The 19,407-nt window shown below is 39.9% G+C and overlaps 1 protein-coding gene across 4 annotated transcripts; it reads left to right on the forward strand.

Annotated features, from left to right (window-relative positions):
- The first annotated feature begins 409 nt into the window (after positions 1-409).
- Positions 410-16,187, forward strand: LOC133397237 (DENN domain-containing protein 2A-like). 4 transcript variants are annotated; one of them, XM_061667882.1, is made up of 19 exons: positions 410-565; positions 2,141-2,928; positions 3,822-3,898; positions 4,103-4,194; positions 4,367-4,564; positions 4,624-4,717; positions 5,434-5,750; positions 5,820-5,929; positions 6,757-6,826; positions 7,615-7,692; positions 7,780-7,920; positions 12,126-12,274; positions 13,389-13,566; positions 13,632-13,673; positions 14,453-14,555; positions 15,458-15,510; positions 15,592-15,715; positions 15,912-15,998; positions 16,100-16,187. In XM_061667882.1, the coding sequence occupies exons 2-19, from the start codon at positions 2,213-2,215 to the stop codon at positions 16,129-16,131; spliced, it is 2,661 nt and encodes an 886-aa protein (XP_061523866.1). In that variant the 5' UTR covers positions 410-565; positions 2,141-2,212; the 3' UTR covers positions 16,132-16,187. The 4 variants fall into 4 exon arrangements, with proteins under 4 accessions (XP_061523866.1, XP_061523865.1, XP_061523863.1 ...); XM_061667881.1 differs by having other exon boundaries at positions 5,434-5,484; positions 5,548-5,750; positions 15,458-15,715; XM_061667879.1 differs by having other exon boundaries at positions 15,458-15,715.
- The last annotated feature ends 3,220 nt before the right edge of the window (positions 16,188-19,407 follow it).

Here is a 19,407-nt window from a genome sequence, read left to right on the forward strand (position 1 = left end):
TTCTCCTTTAGAAAGATTTTTCAAAAACACTTCAGTTGTATAGGTTATATGTCACATTGATGGTGTGTAAAAATTTTTTTTATCATCACAAAATCCTGGCATCGGAACAGGGGTGTGTAGACTTTATATATCCACTGTACTGTATACGGAAAATGTCTGCACTGATTTGGGAATGTTGTCATGGAAAATGTGGAAAACTCAAGAATATTGGCTTCTCCAGTGCAAAGCAGTTCCAAATATGTCCTGAATGAGCTGCACAGTGTCATTTGTTCAATAAGTTTTGAAATATGGAAAGATGAGTTACATTTGATATGGCTTTAATTCCCGGGGCCTGTGACGTGTGCAACCACCCTGTAGACTAGAGAAAGGGAGGGAGTGTGTTCAGGTTCTGTGTAGAGAGAGTGAATGATCGTCGATGCATGGAGAGGACCAAATGAATGGAGCTAAATTTGAAAAATCTTCAAATGCAAAATGTCTGGAAGTCAGATTGATGGATTATTTTGATGAAGGATCTATTGCATCAAGTCCTCTTTACTCGTATGAAGAGCGTGCATTAAACCAGGAGGTAAGTTGAAAAACGACTAGCTTTCATTTGATGTGTGTTAATAGTGTTTTAAATGCTCATCTTGTATTTGCCTTAATGTTCGTTATAATAGTGAAGTGTGCAATCAGAATGGAGAAGTGCGGTATCGTGACGGTCCTCGCCCTTGACAGTTTGCACTTTCATGTGTATGAAATTCCAGTAGAACATGAAACAATAGAAACTATTAAAACAAATAGTGATAGTGGTTTTAGAGCTGGGAAACAAGTTGCATCTTGGAACGTCAGGGAACTTTGAAACATTAACCTCACGAGAGAGGAGTGAAGAAGGGAACCGGGCACTGCATGTCACGTCCCTCTGAGGGTCCATGGCTGACCTTCTTAGTGATAAAAGCAGCAGAAAAAGGAGCCGATAAAATGTACAAGGAGAAACCTGATGTTAATATTTGAGTTTATCCAGCTGGCCCACAAAGTGCATTTGAAAATGTTCGTGCAAGGATCTTAATCTCACATCATTCCCTAGAAACAAAATAATACACAGTTCAGATGGTAATAAAAGCAAAAATGCATCCAAGTCATACTGTCTAAGTTGCAAAGTCATCATTGAAGCTGTTAATAGGACCATAAAGGACAGACAAATAAAATAAAAGGTCCCTATCAAGAACAATAAACACCTCGATAACAGATCCCTCAATCCAGTGCTTGGGAAATAAAAGCCACATTTGCCTTGCGGTTGCCACCGCATCCATTTAGGGAAAAAAAACACCAAAAAAAGTCTTTCCAATTAGGGCTTCCCATTTCCTCTGGATTATTTATTAAAACATAACAGTTTGCTGAAACGGGCCACAGTCCAACTATGTGTTTATTTTGCAAAGGCCGATGAGAAGGTGACGCGGGGGGTTCGTAGGCCTCTCGGGCTCAATTTTCCCACAGTTGCCGGAAAGGGATGATCTCAAGTGAGTCATTGGGGAGTTCAGGAGACTCTCTTAAAAGTCTGTTCAACCGTTTATATGCATAATATGGCAAATGTCAGATTTATTTATAGTGCACGATCGTAGCTGTTTGTTCGAGTTAGGCTCGGGATGGCTGAACTTTTGTGCTCAGAGGCCGCATTTGATTTTTAAAACGGACATATGGACCAGGTCAATCATAAAATAAAAAAAATAAAAAATTAAGATGCGTCTGCAAAATCTGAAAGGTTTATTTTAATAATAAAATAAAAATTGAACTATACACCTTTTTAATTTGTGTATAAAAATGTTTTAATTGTAGTTAACCAATTATTTAATCACATAAAGTTAGAAAATGTTGAATGTACTTTATATATATATATTTTATCATTCACAATAGCCAATAAATTAAATTGATAACATCTGATTTTTGGACAGTTGGACCTGTTCATTCTCATTTTAAAAAATGGATGTAAAATACATAAAACAGTTGATATGAAGAAGTAAAAAAAAACATGTTTTTTAATTCAGTGATGCTTTCACGTACTACTCGAGGGAGTCCACGTACCACTGGTGGCACTCGTAACACACTTTGAGAAACACTGCTTTACACTCTAAAAAAAATTCCCCCCCCCCCCTAATCTGTATAGATTACAGAACGGTTGTCACTGCAGTGAGAGAAGTCCCGCCGTCAAAGAAGCTTCGGAAAAAGTTGGCCAACGATGGCTCACCAGAGGCTCAATTCAGACCCTCGATGCAGCGAGAATGGACTCCCGTTGGGCAAGAAGCACCATGCGTCGGGCGGAGGCAACATAAAAGACAAGATCTCTCTTTGGGAGGGAAAAGAAGCCTTCAAGTCCTCATTTGTGGGTTTGAGGAGCACAGGTGAGCAGAGTGAGATGGGAAATGTCAGGGGAGTACAAGTTATGAAATGTCATTATGACAAAGACAACATGGGGAAACATGCAGAATGGAGGCCACCAGTTGAGAAACAGCAAACAGGGAACGAGGATAATACAGCCTATGAGGAACACGAGGAGAATGTGGAAACTTTGGATTCAAGGCCTTGTTTATCCCCGCCGAAGGACCAGCTAAGGACATTAACACCAACAAAAACATCAGAACAAAGCAATCAAGAGAAAAGAGCAGTATTTACTCTTTTCCAAAAGCTGGACGCCATGGGTCAGAATGACGGGAAGACGGCCCCGGAGGTCGGAAACTACTTTAGCCCACCGAGCAAGGACAAACAGGCGGAGGGTGAAAGGAAAGACAACGTGTCCACGGATTCGGGGTCTTCGTCTGTGAACCCGCTCCCCAAACCCAAACGCACTTTCCAGCATCCTGCTACTAAAGGGCAGCGGAACCTCCCCCCGCTGCCCAAAACGGCCTCAAGACCCTCACCTGGTGCCAACAGGGGACGACAGAACCACCACAACAGGTATAAACAACATAAAATATGTCATTTAAGTCAGTGTTTAAGGTGTATGTTTTATATTTGAAAAATATGAAGGCACAGCACCAGACAAAATGTCAAAAAAGTACAGTATCCATACAGAAATAACGATTTACACACAAATGCACTTAGTGGGAAATCTAGTTGAACACAAAACTATTATGATGTTGGATGAATGGCAACAGGTGGATAAACCAGATAATAGTACCTTCTGTCTTCTAGTGGAAGAGCATTTAATTTTTCTGTCACTATGGTGACGGCACAGAGTTTTGGGTGCTATTTTCATTTAATTAATTCAGTCCAGTTGTTTTTATTTTCATATATTTAATGTGAATATTCCAACTGTGTGTAACGTTATAGTGGTTTAGGATAGTATAAAATATACTTTTTACGTCTGTCTTGTTTTTGACAAACATTTAGGACTACTACGCTACTGTATTTTAATATTGGTGGTACTTGGAGAGCTAAGTATTATTTTAGGTGGTACTTTGCACTTGCCACATAAAAGGCACAAAATCCAACACACGCATACGACAGTACGTAAAATAATGACATTTTATAAAACCAGTTTATTTCTTCATATTCTCTTTTAGTGTGTCATGTTTTGATTCATGGCGCTTTTTTGTTCTTTTTTTTTAAATAAACAAAAATGCAAAAAGGCGGAGGGGGTTTGGAACAGATTCATGGCATTTCAATTCATTACAGTGGAGGAAAAATGATTTGATATCCAAATTAATTGAGTTACAAGTTTGGTAATGGAATTAAAGCCATAAGTCAACGTACCGCTGTATATGTAGTAGATTTTTGGAGCAACTGAACTCACTGATTTAACTCATGAACATAATCAAGAATAAGGACATTTGTTTTCACTTTGACAGAAAAACACTTCAGGGTCAAGACATCCCAGTTTCAAAGTGCTCACCGACTCTGGAGCATCACTATGAAGACATCCTGGGTAAATACAAAACATACAATACAAAAAAAAAAGAATCTATCTATCTGTCTTGGTTCTTTTGCAGTATGGTTGTGCCACAGCATTTGCCTCACAGTTCAGAGAGTGCGGTCCAGAATGAATGGGTGGATAGATTAACAGTATACGGTACGGTATGTGAAATTCTTCATGAACGTGAGTTCAATGGCATATTTGGTCTTCTTCCAGACAAAGAGAACCCGTATGAGGACATAGAGATGGAGAGTCAATGCTCCCAGCAGTCTTCTTTACCCTCGTCTCCTGGTGCTGACACAAGCAAGGTTCGGACACTATCTCATGACTGTATTTTATTTAAATCAGTGCTAGGCTATCTTTGATGGATGGTTTCTATAATTGCAACGTGTTAGTGGTGGTATTAAGAAGTGGGTCAGGTAAGTCCCCACTCAAATGATAGACTTAAATCCACATCATTCTGATAGTTCTTTTCCACAGGCTTCAAGGCCAGGCTTCTTTAGGCAGAATTCCGGCAGGACCTTTAAGCTGCTGGACCTGCGTCGGGGTAACCAGCAGAACCACAGCGGCAGTAGCGGTGTTGCATCCCCATCCCAGCTCAGCCCCCCGTCCACACCGACCGATACCCCGTGGTCGTCCTCGGACCTCTACAGCTGCACATACCGTAGGATACCAACGGTATGTTTAGTGCGCTAATTGGCTTGAGTGTATTGGAATTCTAAAAATGGTTTTCCCAGTTGGTCCAGAGGATCAACAGCATCTTTGAGGCTCGGATCGGAAAGAAACACCTGAGGAGGATTTATCATTATGCTGAGACCAGCTCAGGGAGAGGTGATGACTTTTAAATGTATGACATAATGCAGCGGTTGACAAACGTTTTGGTCCAGGGGCCTATTACGGGGGAGAACCTTTTCCAAGGACCTCCTCATAATCTTGATGCCAATTATACATCACTATCACACATAGCCCTAAGCGCCATTGCAATTAAAAAGTTGCCTATGCTCTCGGAAAAAAAAAAAAAAAAAGCAACAATGTTAAAATAACACATTTATTTTTCTTTTTGTTTGGGGCTGGGGGGGAGTTGTGTAAAGTTTTATTTTTTTTCAAGAAGAATAAGTTCTGGGATAGAAATGTTATTTTTCCAAGATAAAGTCCTAATATTATATTAAATCCAAAGTTTAACAAGGGAAGAAAGTCATGTTAGGTTTAAACAATAAAACTATTCTCCTCATATTATGCCTTTTATTTTAGAAAAGACAGCCTTTATTCGATAAAAATACAGTAGGACTATATTCGTGTATTTTGTTGTAAAAAGGACATTATTGCTGTAATAATACACCTCATCTTTTAAAAGTGCTCGGTGTAGTGGTGCCTGAATGAATCATTGCCTTACCACAGGTCAGCTCGTTGTATTTAACTTTTTTAGTTCAATCCATTCTGATTTCATCTTCAAAGTTTGTTTTTAAACATGTATTCATTAGTCACCTACCACTGACACAATATCCGTAATATTCATGAAAACGTGACTTTTGGGGTTTTGTTCACAGTAACCGACGAAAACAGCGACTCTGAACGTGAATTTGAAGAGAGAGCCAAAGGTAGGCAACATCTCTTAAACGGCTTTGCAAGTTTTCTTTCATGGACTCTTCATTCTGACGCAGCCCACCGGCAGAGGTTGGTCTCAGTGCAGTCCATACTGGGTCAGCCTAGCCACATGGGGGTGCAGTGCAACAGTACCAAAGCCAGAAACATGGATAATAATCACCATCAGCAGCTCTTTGAATACTTCCTAGTTGTGTCACTGCAGAAGGCCAAAACGGGTGGCCATTATATACCTGAAGTCACACAGCAATTCCCCCCAAAGGTCAGAAATGGTGTGCTCCATAATATTTGGTATGCCCCCTAATATGCTTTTGTTGTTCTTGTGTTGCAGATGGAAAGAAACTTCAAATTCTTACGGGAGACCGAGGATCAGCTTAAGATTATTCCCAAATTTTGTTTCCCAGATGCTAAAGACTGGGAGCCGGCAGACAGCGATCCGAGGTGAGGCCGTGTCACAATATACAGTATTTTTCATCAAAAGATAAACAAAGCAAACAAAAATGACATGTGGCGGCACGGTCAAGTTCTCACAATACTTTCAGCATAACGAAATAGAACATTTACCATTATATGCTATGTTAATATAGCTGTTTTTCTGTAGTATGCCACAAGGTTGTCGTCTTGGTCCCCTCAAGTTCCCTGTATACAGTGCTCATAATATTAATAAATGGAACATTTCCTATCACTGACCAGGGGTGGGCAAACCTTTGCGTTCAAGGGCCACACTGTATTTTTAAAATGGCTGGGACATTTTGGAGATGATGTGAAAAAAATTAAGTTAGAATTTGTTGGTTAAATTTGTGAAACAGTTTAATAATATGATCAAATCAGTTCTCATTTAAAAATTAATTTACCGAATTCATTTACCAACTATTTCATTTCAATACATACAATTTGTCAAATGTATACATGCATTTTTTAATTGTATTAGTTTTTATCATATTAATTACAATAAATACATTTGCCAAATATTTAATTCAATGAATTAATAAAAAATGAACCAAAATTGAAATAACTTTTAGGCAAAAACAGCTACATTAGTGCTGAAATACTACAGGGCTGGTATTTCAGCACTAATGTAGCTGTTTTTTACATAATCATGTAACCCCTCGGTGGGCCAGATTAAAGAACATAGCAGCCCATATGTGAACCACGGGCCATAGGTTACCCACCGTTGGTTTATATAGTTATTAGCAATATATATTTTTAAACTGTGTAGTCATAACATGCCAATCTTTGTGTATTTAACGTGACTCATCCCTCCCTAGTGAGATGTTCTCGTTTGTATTGACTGGAGAGGATGGGAGCAGGAGGTTTGGATACTGCCGCCGCTTACTGGTAAATAATATTATGTTGAAAAATAAATAAGAGCTGCCAGTGAACAGGAAGCTGCCAAATACAGACGATCACGGCTGAATAAATAACTGTGCCAAAAATGTTGGCGAGCCTGTGGGAAAACAGGAAGCGTGTGTCTGGGAAAGTGTGGATAGACAGTGTGTGTATACACTATGTGTGCGTTTGCATGCGTTGCCAGTTTAATATGAACTAAAGCAGTGATTCCCAACAATTGTACCTGTGCCGGAAATGATCCAATTTTACTTAATTGGTCTGAAAGGTATTATTTACTACAGTACACATAATGTATCTTTGTTGCTCTATTAATGCCAGTGACGTATAGAATTATAGCTTTGTGTTCAGCTTAACAGGCCCAGATTTCACACTGAATGAGTAGAATTGTGAGTAAATTGAGACAAGATCATATTCATTCATTATATTGGTCATTTTTATATAATTTGATCAATAAAGACCCTGATTTAGCTATTTTATTTCATGAACATTGAGGCCAACTGTGCAACTATATGGTCACAATTGTGATACATGCAGTATTCTTTAGGTGGTACATCATGTACCATCAAAAATGTTCACTAATGATGTATTAATTTACCAAAATTATCGTGGTTCCAGCAACTTCATACTGAGAGCTGCTATTTTGAGCCTATGACATAGGTAGAGGTAGCAAAAATGACCATTATTTATTATTATTTAGTATACTGGCGCTCTTGTATACAAAAAAAAAAAAAAAAAAAAAATCATCATCATCCCCCACACAAATTTGCTGTTTTCAGCCTAACGGAAGAGGAAAACGTCTGCCAGAAGTCTACTGCATTGTCAGTCGCCTTGGCTGTTTTAAACTGTTCTCCAAGGTAAATCTCCTAACACTTGAGTCAATTTGGACATGAAATTGTGTTCTGTATACTATATTGCATGTGGTGACGTGTGTGTGAATACAGGTGTTGGATGAGGTGGAGAGGCGGAGGGCTCTGTCTCCCGCTCTGGTGCAGCCGTTCATGAGAGCGATCATGGAGGCCCAGTTTCCAGCTCCGGGCAGGACCATCACCGTCAAGACTTTCCTCCCAGGCTCGGGCACGGAGGTGTTTATTGACAAAAAGCATTGACTTTTGAATTGTATTTTTATTATTGTCAGGAAAATAAATATAATAATTATAATGGAGTATACTGTACATATATAATTATCGTCATTATATGTGTTATTTTCATCCAATTTGTTCAATAATGGTAAAGACATAACCCAATTAATTTCCTTTGAAAATCAATTAATTTTTCTGATACGAGTATTTGAATTATTGGAAGTTATCATCGGAATGGTCAGAATTGTTTTTTTTTTTAGAAAAAAAAATATTCGGATGTAATATTTTTCAAACATTCAGTGCCAAAAAGCTGTTACCGTTAGGTGTGCCAAATTAAATTTCATGATATGCAACATGTTTTCAGATGATGCTAATTGCATTTTTGGAGATCTAGAATGTTTCTCCTTTTGCTTAATATCCCCGCAAATGCATCTTCAGAGTTCCTTTTTTATTATTCTTTTACAAACAGCCAGTCTCTGTCACTCATGCTGTCTTTACTGTTAATGCCACTGGAAAGCGCCTCATTTTGTTGTTGCAATACTCGAGAGGGATATGTGAGCTATCGTGCCAGGATGAGGCAGCCGTTTCGCATTCACACAGCAGCAAAATAAATGGTGTTATTTCCGCAATATGGATGAATTTGTGTCGGAAATATTGCATTGTCTTTACCGTTATTCTTCTTTTCCTTTCGGCTTGTCCCTTTAGCGCGTCATCCTTTTTCATGGAAGCCTATCTCCTGCCTCCTCCTCTCGAACACCAACTGCCCTCCTGTCTTCCCTCACGACATCCACCAACCTTCTCTTTGGTCTTCCTCGAGCTCTCTTGCCTGGCAGCTCCATCCTCATCATCCTTCTACCAATATACTCACTATTTCTCCTCTGGACGTGTCCGAACCATCGATGTCGGCTCTCTCGAACTTTGTCTCCAAAACATCGAAGCTTGGCTGTCCTTCTGATGAGCTCATTTCTAATTTGATCCAACCTGGTCACTCTGAGAGCGAACCTCAACATCTTCATTTCCGCCACCTCCACCTCTGCTTCCTGTTGTCTCTTCAGTGCCACTGTCTCTAATCCGTACATCATGGCCGCCCTCACCACTGTTTTATAAACTCTGCCCTTCATCCTAGCAGAGACTCTTCTGTCACATAACACACCTGACACCTTCCTCCACCCGTTCCAACCAGCTTGGATCCATTTATTCACTTCCTGACCACACTCACCATTGCTCTGGACGGTTGACCCCAAGTATTTAAAGTCCTCCACCTTTGCTATCTCTTCTCCCTGCAGCCTCACTCTTCCCCCACCACCCCTCTCATTCATGCACATATATTCTGTTTTACTTTGGCTAATCTTCATTCCTCTGCTTTCCAGTCCATGCCTCCGTCTTTCTAACTGTTCCTCCACCTGCTCCCTGCTTTCACTGCAGATCACAATGTCAACAGCAAACATCATGGTCCACGAGGATTCCAGTCTAACCTCATCTTTCAGCCTATCCGTCACCACTGCAAACAGTAAGGGGCTCAGGGCTGATCCCTGATGCAGTCTCATCTCCACCTTAAATTCGTCTGTCACACCTACAGCACGCTGTTCTGCTGCCCTCGTACATGTCCTGTATTATTCTAACATACTTCTCTGCCACTCCAGACTTCCGCATGCAGTACTACAGTTCCTCTCTGGGTACTCTGTCATAGGCTTTCTCTAGATCGACAAAGACACAATGTAGCTCCTTCTGACCTTCTCTGTACTTTTCCATCAACATCCTCAAGGCAAATAATGCATCTGTGGTACTCTTTCTTGGCATGAAACCATACTGTTGCTCACAAATACTCACTTCTGTCCTGAGTCTTGCCTCCACGACTCTTTCCCATAACTTCATTGTGTGGCTCATCAACTTTATTCCTCTATAGTTCCAAACAGCTCTGCACATCACCCTTGTTCTTAAAAATGGGCACCAGCACACTTTTCCTCCATTCCTCAGGCATCTTCTCACGCGCTAGAATTCTATTGAACAAGCTGGTCAAAAACTCCACAGCCACCTCTCCTAGATGCTTCCATACCTCCACAGGAATGTCATCAGGACCAACTGCCTTTCCATTTTTCATCCTCTTTAAGGCCTTTCTAACTTCCCACTTACTAATCATTGCCACTTCCTGGTCCACCACACTTGCCTCTTCTACTCTCATATTCCTCATTCATCAACTCCTCGAAGTATTCTTTCCATCTATCTAGCACACTGCTGGCACCAGTCAACATATTTCCATCTGCCTAACCTGCTTCACATCCTTCCCATCGCTATCCCTCTGTCTGGCCAACCTGTATAGATCCTTTTCTCCTTCTTTAGTGTCCAACCTGGCATACATGTCATCATATGCCTCTTGTTTGGCCTTTGCCACCTCTACCTTTGGCCTATGTCGCATCTCAATGTATTCCTTTCGCCTCTCCTCGGTCCTCTCAGTATCCCAGTTCTTCTTAACTAACCTTTTTCCTTGTATGATTTCCTGTACTGTGAGGTTCCACCACCAAGTCTCCTTTTCTCCTTTCCTGCCAGTAGATACACCAAGTACACTCCTGCCTGCCTCTCTGATCACCTTGGCGACAGTGGTCCAGTCTTCTGGAAGCTCCTCCTGTCCACCGAGAGCCTGTCTCACCTCTTCCCGAAAAGCTGCACAACACTTGTCCTGTCTCAGCTTCAACCACATGGTTATCTACTCTGCCTTTGTCTTCCTAATCTTCCTCCCCACCACCAGAGTCATCTTACACACCACCATCCTATGCTGTCTAGCCACACTCTCCCCTACCACAACCTTACAGTCGGTAACCTCCTTCAGATGACATAGTCTACACAAGATGAAATCCACTTGCGTGCTTCTACCTCTGCTCTTGTAGGTCACCCTATGTCCGTGCCTCTTCTGGAAAAAAGTGTCCCACCATATGTCCCTCCAAGTTCCTTTCCTGGATGCCGTACTTACCCCTCACTTCTTCATTACCCCTATTTCCTTCACCAACATGTCCATTAAAATCTACACCAATCATGACTCTCTCTCTGTTTGGGATGCTCAGAACTACTTCGTCTAGCTCCTTCCAGAATTTCTCTTTCACCTCTAGGTCACATCCTTCCTGTGGGGCGTAGCTAATCACATTATACATAACAGCCTCAATTTCAAGTTTCAGCCTCATCACTCGATCTAATACTCTTTTCACCTCCAAGACATTCTTAGCCAACTCTTCTTCTAAAATAACCCCGACTCCATTTCTCTTCCCATCTACACCATGGTAAAATAATTAAACCCTGCCCCTAAACTTCTAGCCTTACTGCCTTTCCACCTGGTCTCCTGGACACACAATATATCAACCTTTCTCCTAATCATCATGTCAACCAACTCCCGAGATTTTCCTGTCATAGACCCAACATTCAAAGTCCCCACATTCAGTTCTAGTCTCTGTGCTTTCCTCTTCTCTTTCTGCCGAAGAACCCGCTTTCCACCTCTTCTTCTTCTTCGACTTCAACCCACAGTAGCTGAATTTCCACCGGCGCCCTGCAGGTTGACAGCGCCGGTGGCAGACGTTGTTAACCCGGGCCACGACCGATCCGGTATGGAATTCTTTGGATGAACGCTCATATTTGTTTGGCAAAGTTTTAAGCCGGATGCCCTTCCTGACGCAACCCTCTGCATTTATCCGGCTTGAGACCGGCCTACAGTTTGCACTGGCTTGTGCCCCCCATAGGGCTGCATTATGTCTTTACCGTTATTACGATTGTATAAAGACAAGACTGTAATGGGTTTTATGAGTAGTAAGGATCATTTATGCATTTGCATCCGGAGAGTTTGAATGGCAACATGTAAATTGTGAAGCCGTTTGTCTTTACCGTTATGTACTTTTGTCTTTACCATTATGGAAGAAGTGTTTTTCAGTGGGCCACCACCATTTGCTTTGTCAGTAAGGATTGTCTTTACTGTGAACGCCTACAATTTTAAACAATATCTTTTTTCAAATAGAATTTTAAGCCTGGCTGTTTCAGCATGGGAGACATTTACCCATATAAAAACAAGGCAGCATAAAAAAAAAACTTTTTTTTTTTTTTTCAATACCGGTAATGTATCTTTACCATCATTGATCGATTTATATGAAAATGACCCATATATTTTTATATAATAACTATTTCCAAAAATACAACCAAAAAACCCCCGACTTTACGGTTACTCGTAGGTGATGGAGCTATGTCGACCGTCCGACTCGCACTTGGAACATGTGGACTTCGAGTGTCTTTTTTCCTGCCTGAGTCTGAGGCTGCTTCTGCGGGTGTTTGGTTCTCTGCTTTTTGAGCGCAGGGTAATCTTCACTGCGGATAAACTCAGGTTTGGGCATATTTCATGAAGATATTCTATTAACTCATATTCATACATTACCACTAGATGGCAGAATTGTAGTTGTCCTGAGACAAAACGTAACTGGAGCTTACGAAAAGTGATTCCTCAATATTATTTGAAATATAGCTGTACATTTTTTTTTTCCTCTCTTGTCCCTCCCTCTTGATGACCAACTTACATGCTAAATGTAACATAAGTTTTAAATTAGCCTTTTCTGGTGTGAAAATGTTGATGTCTTCCTTGTAATTAAGACATTTTGTTTGATCATAGATATATTTTAAATATTCATAATTATTTATGCTCTGAAGCTGTGTCTCTCAATATACACGCAACCCTGTGACTAAAAACTTTTTAGCCATCTAGAGGATGAGAAAAAAAAACGTGAGCTACATGACTCAGCAGACCATAGGTTGACCGAACATAAGTCCTCTCTTTCCCCCCCCCCCCAATGTTTTCTGCCGTATGGAGTGTGTTATTCAAACCAAGGTAACCCTGTTACTCTTGAGAAAAACAATATCAAAGTTATTTTTTTTCATTATCTTGCTAAGTTTGTTCTTGAACAGTTAGCATCGCAGCTAACACGGCTGTACTCGAGCAAAAACTCCAACAGTAGCATTGATTTACAACCCTGTTACTGCAGTTGGAACTGAGGATAAACTGAAAATACAAGACTAAATTAGTCTGTCTTTTTTTTTTTTTTTTTTTTTACTTTTTTGAAATTGTAAAGTATTTATTCAGAAATGTTCTTAAATTAGTTTTTCAGGTGCCTGAGTATCGTAACAGGGTTGTGCAAAACAGCAAAATATGTTATGACAAATAAAATTTACCATAAAATACTCTCATGATGATGGTTGAGCTGGATGAATCAAACTATATTATGGTTTATAACCTCTTGAAAATAAAAAAAAAAAAAAAAAAAAAACTAAATCAAAAGTTTTTAAAAATGGGTTTCCTCTAAATCTGGATTGATCCATATATACTTTTTGTGACATTTTTGTTTGGTGGTGAGATTTTTTCCAGTGTAAAATATATGCCTTGGCTCGATAAAGGTTGAGAAACACTGTTCTAATGAGATCAAATAATGAGATCTCTTTTTTTTCAGCACATTGTCCCAGTGCTGCCACGCGGTGGTTGCGCTCCTCTACCCGTTCGTGTGGCAGCACACCTACATCCCTGTGCTCCCCTCTGCCATGCTGGACATCGTGTGCACCCCGACCCCTTTCATCGTGGGCCTGTTATGCGGCTCCTTGCCTCAGCTCAATGAGCTGCCCCTGGAGGAGGTCAGCCAGATTTTGACACACAGCGATGTCAAATCTCTCAATAATGCTGATTTGTCACTATGCAGGTTCTGGTTGTTGATCTGGGGAAAAGTCGATTCCTAAAACAGGTGGGTTCGTGATAAAAGCCTACATGTGAAAACCCTATATCAGGGCTGGGCAAACTTTGGTGCACAGGGACCACATTAGATGTTTAAAACAGACCCATGATCACGTCATTAGTCGATGGTAAAAAAAAAAAAAGGTAAATGTGGATGGTAAACATAATTTATGCTAGTTTTGCTGTATTATTTATAATAAAAGTAATCATAATGCATTAGCCAATTATTTAATACAATTTTTAAAAAATTGGTTATTTCTATTTTATTAAAAATACTAAATATTGCTTGTATTTGTTATAAAAAAATATTTTTGTATTATGTATAATTATAAGAATAATTGAACAATATTTAATAAAATGAAAAAGTAAGAATATTTCAATATTTCCTGTAAAACTGTTCATTTAAATTACAGTATAATTAGCTAATTTATAAACTGTTAAATGTATGTGTAAAATGTTTTATTTTACGAATAGTTTGTATTATTTAAAATTAATCATTTTTAATGAGAAAATAAAGACAATAATAACTGAATTTACAATTTAAAAAAAAATGGCTAAATTAATGTAGAAATATATTACAGAACTCTTGATTATGTAAATGTAACCTTCCTAACCTTAAGTCTTTGAGAATTAATAATAATAATAATAATAATAATGAATTAAGTGTCCTATCCAGTATAGCTAGTTGCTATACAAATGTATTATTATTGAATGGAATGTATGTAGCCGGTGGGCCATACTTTGCCCACCCCTGCCCTACACATTTATTATTTTTGGCATCTTTTTAAGATGGATGACGAAGACTCCATCCTGCCTTCGAAGCTTTATTCCGCCCTCGAGAATGTTTTGGAGAGGAGAAGAGAGCTTGCCGGAGGAGGTGACGCTATCAATGGTAAAACACAACAAAAACCAAAATACCTTTGTACCATCTAAGCTGAGTGTTTCCCAACCTTTGTTGAGCCAAGGAACATATTTTACACTGGAAAATTGATGATCTCATCTCAAATTACTTACTCAAGGAGAAATCTTGGCCTGTTTAGTCGAACACAAAACTATTCGTCCAGTGATTCTCAACTGGTGGGTCCCGACCCACCATAAAGTGGGTCACGGACCCATTTTGGGTGGGTCACAGACAGTCGGTAAAATAATTAAATGTATTCATCTCCTGATTTTTCTGGTACAGTACAGAGGTGTACTCAGTTCCCACACAGAACATAGTAGGAAAGTGATATGGAACGTAACTTCCATGTTCTCTAGCCACTAGTTTACTCTGCAAACAAATACAGTGCAGTGCAACCTTTGGCTGGCAGACATCATGGCAAGTATTCAATTATTCTCCCTGTCACTGTACATTGCTGCCACAGATAGATGAATAAAAATACATTATTTGTAGTAAATGAATTAGAGTTTACCGGGGTTCAAATCCGGGCCCCGCCTGTGTGGAGTTGGCATGTTCCCCCCCGAGCCTGGGTGGGTTTTCTCCGGGCACTCCGGTTTCCTCCGACATCCCAAAAACATGCGCGGTAGGTTGATTGAAGACTCTAAATTGCCCGTAGTTGTCACTGTGAGTACGAATGGTTGTTTGTTTCTATGTGCCCTGTGATTGGCTGGCGACCGGTTCAGGGTATACCCCGCCTCCCGCCCGAAGGTAGCTGGGATAGGCTCCAGGGACCCGCGACCCTCGTGAGGATAAGCGGTAAAGAAAATGGATGGATGGATGAATTATAGTTTTCAGACCAATTTCGTTAAATTGAATAATCGCTGATCTAGCCACTCATCTCATCTCCTCTTCAGACCACCTCAGCACTGTCGTGTCCGAGGCCTTTGTTCGCTTCTTCGTGGAGCTGGTAGGCCACTATCCTCTCTTCTTCTTCAGCGAAAGGGAGGACGATGTCTCTTCCATGTCGTCCGCCCCTTGCTCCTTTCAGCGGGAGGCCTTTCGGAAGGCAGTCCCCTCCAAGACAACGAGGCGCTTCCTGGAGGTCTTCATGGAGACGCAGATGTTCGGCTGGTTCATCCAGGAGAGGGAGCTCAACGGGCCTAGTCTCAGAGGTAATGATACAGTGTTTCCCTGCCATATTGCAGCTTTTTTAAGCGATGGTTTTTATGTTTTCACAGTATGCAGTGGTAAACTTTGACCCACGAATGCCCCAAATTCCCTCATGATCAACGGGGATTCGCTGTACTTTCAAATGTAACTTCAAAAAGTGTTTTTTGTTGTTGTTTTTTTCCCTCCATTTCTCCTCAGGGCTTTTTGAAATGAGGGTGCACGAGTATCTCGACACCATCCATGAGAGTGAACATCGGAGGGTGAACAGGTTTCTCAAAGGTTTAGGTGAGGATATTCATTCGTTATTAGCCTCGGAAAGGTACATATTTGTTGAGTTGATGTTTTGGCTTACTCTAATCTAATTGTTATGTTTTTTTTTTTAACAGGGAACAGAATGAAATTTCTGTCCAAGAAATAATGACACAGGAAGGATTCTGCCTTATTCTGTTGATTTTTATACTTTCTTTTGAAAACAACAATAAAAAATATCTTTTATGTAACATAATTCAAGAGTGAAACAGCCCTCTGTAATATAATAAAATAAATATCTTTTCATTCTTTGGGGTGCTTTGGATGTGTCTAAATGACCCTGTGGATGGTCCTATAAATATTCACTTTTTCATAAATATTTGTGTGATTTAAAACATGAAATGGGGGAAACAATTCAAAATGTGTAATCAGAAATGTGACGGATTTGCCATAATATTCACACATCATATTCATAATATTTACCAGGATACACCAGGGGGCAGTAGTTGGGTTTTTGTGATAATGTAGTTGCAGCAGTTTAATGCCAACAACACTGGTCAAACCATTGGGTACACGTCCAATCCTCAGAGATCCTAATACAAAGTAATATAACACCACTATAAAATAATTTTATAAATGATTTTATTAATGTTGTAGTTTGCAAAAGTGTACCGCAGCATACTGAGTGGCTTATTTTGTACAATGGTATATTCTTTCATGGGACGCATGTAGTTTTACACGATGATTTCCTTAACCCTCCTGTTAGCGATGTTTCTCAGGAATAGCGAAACTGTTCCTGGGTCAATTTGACCCGATATTACGATCCAAATGTGTCAGAAACGGGAAATATAATCCCAATAAAGATAGTTTGTCATTATTATCTATCCTGATACATTAGTTTCTCAGCGACAGCAAAATATTCCTGGGTCAATTTAACCCACATCACATTTACTTACGTATATAAAACTGTCAGAAACAAACAAAAACTAACAAATAAAAAGTCATTATTAACTGAACTTGCAAAGCTATGAAATAAAACGTGTTGATTACACCTACGAGACCAAGCACCAGTCTCTATTTTATTCAAAATGTTCTTCCTTTTAAATAGGTCAGTTTGTCCTACACCATAACAGGAGGGTTCAAAGGGACCACAAAAACGATGTACTCATTCAGCATTCACGCGCCAATTGGACCTGATGACTGGTCCACATGCCACACATTCACTAACCACACAACTGCTGTGTTTGTGTGTTCAAAGCCATCGGGGCCTCGTCTTTACAAAGAGTTTTTTGGTTAAGAGTCGGTGGCAGCAAACGCTATTTTTGGGATGTGAGTCATGGAAATAAAGCTGGTCACAAAGAGGAAAAACACATCTTTTGTCAGCGTGAAAGCATAACACAGGTGCGGAGAAGAGAACATAGTAGCGTATTGTCTCGGCGTGAGAAACACTCAGGGGTGGCCGCACCATCGCATCGAGCTGTCACCCTGACGGACATATTTTGATGCATAAACAAGAATCTGCAGCACATTGAATGCACATGCAGATTGTGGGCATGTAAAACTATTAAATAGGTTAATGAGTCAGGGATGGGGGGGAAGAAGCTCCACAGTATCAGAAAGACTAAAATGTTGACCTAAGGGCAAAACTGCACACGAGACAATGAGAAGAGAAATTTGGCGCAAATGCAAGATGACGAATGACAAGAAGGCAAAGGTGAGTGATGGCATCACATAGAAAAAGTTCAAAAGAAGGAACATACCTAAGAACACTCACAACTCAGAATATGAAATATACTATCAAACCCAATATCAAAATGTATTATAATAATAATAAAAAAATAATCATAAATCACCAAAAACTAAAATGAATTATGAAATAAGGACGTTTGCACACTTGGAGGTGACATCCATTGCTAAACGTATGCCACAAATGTGTCTGCAGGCCATGTGTACACACACAACACCATTAATATTTGGAACTGATTAAGGCAAACCAGTAATGTATCCTGTAAACAAGATTTTCTGCCTATGTTAACGCAAAGGAGAAATGGCTGCGCAAGCTTTGGATGACGAAAAAGACGGTGTTTTACAATCTCAGCAGCATTACTGCAACCGCGGTTTTGCCTTCTCACATGTTCTGGTTTGGTTTAAAATGGAAAGATTATTCTTCATTTTCTTTCATCCATCCATTTTCTGTACAGCTGATCCTCACTTGGGTTGATTAATCAAATGAACAATCCTACATATTTCACATTTGTACTTTTTCTGTCATCTAGGAACGACCTGCCTATTTTAAAATACAAGGAAAAAAAGTCCCCCCATGGTGTACGGTCTCCAATAGATGTTCCTATAAACAGTAGTTGATTGTAAATGTTCTATTTTTGATTTATATAAGTATACAGAGAGCAGGGTGTCCAAGGATACAAGCTTGTGGCATACCACAGGACTAAGGTTTTGTTGAAAAACACTTCAGTAAACATAGCAAACAATAGTAAATGTTCTATTTGTGAATACTACATATTGTGAGAACGTGAGGGGACCAACAGTACAACCTTGTGGAACACCACAGCTTTTATTATTTTTTTTAATGTTCATACACTGTATATCAAAAACAGCCCATTAAAATAGAGTAAATCTGTCAGTGGTTAACAAATCAAAATTCATGGCTCCAATCTCGTCAAGACGCCCACAGAAAGAGAGCAAGATAGAGAGAAAGAGAGAGAGAGAGAAAGAAATCGAGAGAGAGCGCGAGACGACCGCTGACAGCTGCTGACAGATTGCTCACTCGGGTTATGATGTTGGGGGGCATTTGTATGTGCGTAGACACTTGGCCAGATACCAAAAACTCCAAACGGTCCCAGGCTGCTTCTCTGCTATACACCTGGGCTTCAGCTCAAACTGACGGACACATTATTGTGGGGGTAATTGTGGTTTAAATCAATTCCAGTCAGCGAGGGTTGACCCCCGGAGCTTTCCATTCTCTGAAGAATATCTCTCTCCAGACCTGTCACATGTTTTTGCTCACTAAGCAGGAGAACTCCTATCTTCCTCTTTGAAAAGAATATTCAAAAGAAAAGCAAAAGTGCAAAGCAAAAGTGAACTGTTTTACATCCAGTGTTGCGAAAAAGTATTTGCCCCCTTCCTTATTTCTGATGTTTAAAAAATATATACATTTTTCACACTTAAGCGTTTCACTCCAATTTTAATATCGCACTAAGACAATCCAAGTGAATATAAATGTCGTCCAGGTCCTGATGTAGCAAAGCAAGACGATCCCATTGCTACCACCATGTTTGACAATGGCCATGATGTTTTTTTCTTTATTAAATGTTCTTATTCTTATGCCAGATAAAAAAGGCTGTGCACCTTCCAAAAGGTTTATACATTATACAAACATGACCTGCATCATGTTTACTTATCCAATAGTGTCAAAAAGTGCCCCAGT

This window comes from Phycodurus eques, chromosome 22, assembly GCF_024500275.1.
Source record: "Phycodurus eques isolate BA_2022a chromosome 22, UOR_Pequ_1.1, whole genome shotgun sequence".
NCBI lineage: Eukaryota > Metazoa > Chordata > Actinopteri > Syngnathiformes > Syngnathidae > Phycodurus > Phycodurus eques.